This window comes from Bacillus rossius, chromosome 1 (genome assembly GCF_032445375.1).
Source record: "Bacillus rossius redtenbacheri isolate Brsri chromosome 1, Brsri_v3, whole genome shotgun sequence".
Taxonomy (NCBI): domain Eukaryota; kingdom Metazoa; phylum Arthropoda; class Insecta; order Phasmatodea; family Bacillidae; genus Bacillus; species Bacillus rossius.
This window is the reverse complement of record NC_086330.1, coordinates 144,073,904-144,079,618: the sequence shown is the minus strand read 5'-3', so window position 1 is coordinate 144,079,618 and position 5,715 is coordinate 144,073,904. Positions and strand designations below refer to the sequence as shown.

Below are 5,715 nucleotides of genomic sequence, written 5' to 3'. Positions count from 1 at the left end.
AATGCAAGTAAAACAAGCCATTATTGTATGTAGCCAGCATTCCTCAGTTCCTTGAGTATGAAGGATATTTCTTTGATGCACGAATAGTTTCCTGCACAAAGCGAACCATGTATAAGTCTTAGCCGGTCAACCAACATGTTTGGATCTTTCCATGATGTGTAATCATTCTCTTCTACCACCATCTTCCTTGCACCTTTATAATTATTATGATCTCTGGTGTCTTCCGTTTTACCACCAACCGCAGGGTAACTTTCATGTTTGAGACGGTGATCATCACAAGCTTGATCAGATTTATTTAATATATCACGTCGTTTCCATCGTTTCGGTCTCAGGACACCGCCACATTCTTCAATCTTGGCAGCTTTAGGTGCTTCATCATAGTCTATGTCTTTGTAAACAGCCTCAGAGTCACCGTAGAAGGAATCGTCTTCACACAATTTACCGTAAGGGCCCTGGCACACGAGCGTCTCGGTCGCGCGACTGAGACGCGCGACTGCAGTCGAGCGTCCAAGCGACCGAGTAGAGCGACTCAGCCGCGCGACCGAGACGCTCGTGTGCCAGGTTCACGCGACACACTCTTCACTGTGAATATGGACACCGACGAACAAACAGTTCTTGGCATTGTCCTAAGGCGTCGTTGCCGTCGGCGCCGGCGTCGTCGCAGGCAACGTGTACTATGGATGCACCCAATAACTGCAGACCGCTTAGCAAGGGGCCAGTTTTATACGATTATGAGTGAGCTAAAAGAAGACAATTCGAAATATTTTAACTATTTCAGAATGTCTCGGAGTACTTTCTCGGATCTTCTGGATGTACTGAAAATTCACATTGAAAAAGTTGACACAAGTATGAGAAGAAGTATCCCTGCTGAAGAGAGACTTGCAATTACATTAAGGTGGGTACACTTGTATAAGCAGACAAATAGTTCATTTCATAGTTGTACAAGGAACACAGGAGTGAAATGTGTTTGGCTACGGCTGAAATTATAATTTAATTAGACAGTTACATGTATTTTAAGGGTATAGTTGAAGCATTTATTATCATATTATTAAAAAAAAACATTTTCTGAACATACCCCAAATAAGTAACATTTATTATTACGTGACACGATATTGTCTCAAAGATCCAACACATAAATGTTTATCGTTTTGCACACGAAAATAAATTCTTTCATAAATTTAGAAGAAAATTGTTAGATAACATATTTATTTGTTATTCACTGAAACTGCTCTTTCCATGAAGGTCACATGTCTTATAATTTATTAGGTATCAGTTAAAATAGTCTTCACAAATACTTGACGTATCAGACTGGAGAGATACTGATGAGGAAGCTGCTGGTGACATTGGTGATAAGGCGTGGCATTGCAGCGGCTGCTGGGGTTGACTCATTAACTGCGATGTTTCTGAAGTTGAATGAGACCCGTAGTTGTAAGACTGACTGATGGTGGGTGTAAATTGTTGGTTGCGTACTCCAGAGGTACTTGTATTACTACTAGGGTATGGAAGCGAAACAAATGATGGGCCTGTGATCACTGATGGAGAAGAATGAGGGTAGACAGAAGTCTGAGAAGGACATCGATGACCAGAAATTGACACCTGATTGTACCTTCTTAAGGTGTTTAAAAAGTCGCTTTGAACTTCAAGTTTCATATCGTCTGGCAGACGTTTGAAGTACGGCAAAAGACTCAACAAGAAATGCCTGTCACTGTCTTCTTCTTCTCTACCTGCATGTCGTTTTTCCATATTTCTTCTAAGCGACTGAAGTAGCTCAAGTTCTTCTGTTTCTGGTGACGGTTTTTTTCTTTTAAGAGAAGTAGGTGCCGTAGATGTAGCTGCTGCGGGTGTGGCTTGCGTGTGCAAGTCTGGAGATTCTTCTGTTGTAGGTTTGGTGTCGCATACTGGCAATAGGAAAGTTAACTGCTGGAAATATATATATTGTTTCCTGCCATCTGCTGCAGAACCTGATTTACAATTCCTCTGTTTAGCCAGTTCTCTTCTGAAACAGTCACGTAGATTCTTCCATTTCCGTTGCAGATCTGCAGCTGAAAAAAAAAAAAAAACAATAATGTAAGGTGCATATTTTTAGTGTGTGTGTTTTTTTTTTTTTTTTTTTTTTGCAGGTACCTTGCTACAGGATGTTCGTTCACAGAATTGCATTACACATTCCGTTGTGGAATTTCCACATGTCGCAAGATTGTTATTGAAGTGTGTGAAACAATATGGCGGCTTTTACATGAAGCATGTTTCCCGCAGTTAATGCAAGAGGACTGGCTGAAGATTGCTGACGGTTTTGGAACACGTGCAAATTTCCCAAACTGTTTAGGAGCAATAGATGGCAAGCATGTAAGGCTTATTCAACCTGCTAAAAGTGGGTCAACCTATTTTTCCTACAAGAAATATTTTTCCATGGTGTTGTTAGCATTATGCGACTCTAATTATAGGTTTTTATTTGTTGATGTTGGTTCTTATGGAAAATCATCAGACTCAGCAATATATAAAAACAGTGAGCTGTTTCAGAAGATGAAGGATAATACGTTGAACATCCCAAGTGATAGGCCAATAGTTGAAAATGGAGAGCCACTTCCCTTTACCTTCGTAGGTGACGAAGCATTTGCTCTTTCAACTCACATGCAGAGGCCTTATGGTGGAAAAAATCTTACTCAAAAAAAGAAAATATTTAACTACAGGCTGTCACGAGCCAGACGTTACATCGAATGCACTTTCGGCATACTTACAAATAAGTGGCGTATCTTTCACAGGCCATTGGACGTGAAAATTGAAAACGCAGAAACTATAGTGAAAGCATGTTGTATTTTACACAATTTTGTTAGAGAAAGGGATGGTGTTGAATTTGACAGCACTCTGAACGTCGTGGGACTAGATGAAGGGGAGCCGCTTACACGACCAGGAAATACACGATCAGCTTTAACAATCCGAGAAAAGTTTTCCGATTACTTTTCTAGTGAACAAGGGTCAGTGCCATGGCAATATTTTTTGCTTTGAAGAGTGAACAATACTAGTGAAATTTAACTTTTATAGAGGTGTCACATTCAACAACGTAATAGTTATAACCGTATAACCGTTACATTGGACAGTAGCCATGGTGAATTTTGTGGCATAAACAAAATATAGAGAAAACAAAATTTCCGTATGCGAAAATGTGTTCACTTTGGAATTATGTTAGTTGTTACGCTACTTTTAATTATATTGTTACGTGCAAGCCCAGTCGCAGTGGGGACGGAGCGATGCTCTTCTCGGAAACAGATTAGCGCCGCGCGTGCCTTATCTTTATCTTGATGACACACGGCCTGCCTGCCCCCCCTTCACCATCGCCCTGCCTGCGCTAATGACCTGGCTGCACCTGGTCGGTCAATGGAACGGTTCTTGAATGTTCTCCGACATCGTCGCCGGCCCCAGCACGTAATCCTGGACGTCCCTAGTTGCGCAATGTCAAAGAGCATCTCGAAGGTTCTAAATGTAAGGCCGACCTCTATATCAGCAGGGGGCGGTTGCATCAGAGCAGATAATTGTGTGGCGCGTCTGGCGCAGTGTGGAGAGGCGAAGACCTGTGCGACGAGGCGGCGAAGACCGGGCGACTTCTGGGAAGAGAGTGTATAACATCGGCGAAGCCAGCAAGTGCCCTGTGTGACATCGGCGGACACTTTACGGCGATCTGTGGCTGCGGTAAGACTGTGACGGACTGAGAGAGACTTTCTTTATTTCGAGCCTATATCAAGCCAGGATAAATTGTAAATAAAACTGTAAATAGTAGCACCAATAAAAATAGTGATAATTAATTAAAAAAAGGGGCTATCCTTTCGAACCCTATCGTTCCCACGTTCGTAACAATATTATATCGTATTTTACTTGTATTTCTATGTTTATCGTAAACATTAGACATAAGCGTAAGTTACAATGAATTCCGCGTAGAAGCAAAATACTGCAATGTAATTTGAAAACAAACCCTTCCATTAATAGCTAATTTATTTACATTGGCAATGACTCACATGCACGCACAGTGGTTTTGTATTTTATGAGGGAAGAATAACACGAACTGTTAAAATTTCACACCTGTTTGTTGTTAAGAGATATATTAACTATACAATATTTCACATGTGTTGTAATTATTGCCAATATCAGGTGGTTCGTGGTAATATGAATACTTAAACGGACGTTTGAAGAGAACACCCGATACGAAAATGCAGCGGGCACATCCAAACAGTTTCGACAATAATGTAAATATTTTGAACAGTAATCTTCACGATTGTAAATCATTTAAAAACGTAGTAACGTTTCTATAAAGGAATAATGAAAAAAAATATTATATTCGTTTTATAAGTTTTATAAAATTATTGCAATACTCTGTCTAGTAAATAGGCTTCACGTAGAACAATTATGTTTATAATACATTTGAAACAAATAAAGTGAATGCAGGGCTGCACGAAATATTCAGATCACCACTAACCACTTATATTTATAAATTACACTTACCTGCTTTATTTTTATGGACGCTATCCATGGCTTTGAAGTTCTCAACGAACATATCGCACACCTCTTCCCATGCCTTTCCCTTTTTGCATTTGTTAGCATACTCATCACATCTGGAATCCCAAATAGCTGGCCTTGATTCTATTTCGATTATAAAACGGTCACAATCGAACGCCATCTTCCTCGCCAGCACATACAACCAGATACTGACCGACAGTCGCTCGGACGCGCGGCTAAAAGTCGCCCGTGTGCAAGGCTCCCGCACGACTGGTCGCCGCGATCTGTCGCGGGGATTCGCGTCTGCTGGCGACAGACGCGCGATGGAGACGCGCTCAGTCGCCCGTGTGCCAGGTTCTCACCCACGCCCATGCTATCTTATGGCAAGCGATTTCCCGGCGACCGAGTCGCGCGTCTCAGTCGCGCGACTCGGTCGCTCGTGTGTCAGGGCCCTAATAATTCGATGTTGATGATGTTGAAGTGTCTTCATCGTCTTCATGCTTCCTTTTTAGGAGTCCATCATTTTTACAAAGTAGGAAAGATCTACTTGAATTCGGCTGGAATATATTCTCACTTTTCACGTTAAGGATTCTTCCATTGTCTTCATTCTTCCGTAAATCATCAACCTCCTTCAATTTAAGTTCGTTGTCGAGATCGGAAGAGCCAAGAAAATTATTGGCGTAATGCAGATCACTCTTCCTTAGGCTAGTAGATTCATCGTTGTCCTCTAGCCTGTACGCAGGCTTGGCGCTACAAGTTCTGCCATGTCTTTTTAGGCTCTCTCTCCGCGTAAACGACTTGCTACATCTAACACAACTTATCATATTGCGCAGTGGATTTTTAACACAGTCATTCTTCTCGTGTTGTCTTTTATTCTTTCTCAAGATAAACTCTTTACTGCAAAACTTACACCTATGTTCTTTCGATACAGCGTCAGATCCCAAATCGGAATTCATATTAGTTACTGAGACTAACGTCAGATACCAATTGAGTGTTTTAAATTAGATCCAATACTTAAATAGAAATATTTTCATATTTCATCAGCGAGAATTAATATATCTCATGCAAAAGTACTTTATGCATGTAGTTCTGCTTTTCAACAACAGATGTCGCCACATGTTGCTTGCAGGTAAATAATATTTAGTTCTTTTATGCGGGATGCGGGATGCTCACTAACGATCGCAAAAGAAGGATGGCTTCGCTAGACTCCAAGGAAAAGGAAGTTCGTCT

General features: G+C 41.1%; 1 protein-coding gene across 1 annotated transcript; it reads right to left on the bottom strand.

Annotated features, from left to right (window-relative positions):
• Positions 1-1,061: 1,061 nt before the first annotated feature.
• On the bottom strand, positions 1,062-4,929 carry LOC134546242 (uncharacterized). Its single transcript, XM_063388925.1, has 2 exons — positions 4,492-4,929; positions 1,062-2,042 (listed from the first exon to the last, which is right to left on the bottom strand). Exons 1-2 carry the CDS (start codon positions 4,664-4,666, stop codon positions 1,270-1,272), a joined length of 948 nt encoding a protein of 315 aa, XP_063244995.1. The 5' UTR covers positions 4,667-4,929; the 3' UTR covers positions 1,062-1,269.
• Between the last annotated feature and the right edge of the window lie 786 nt (positions 4,930-5,715).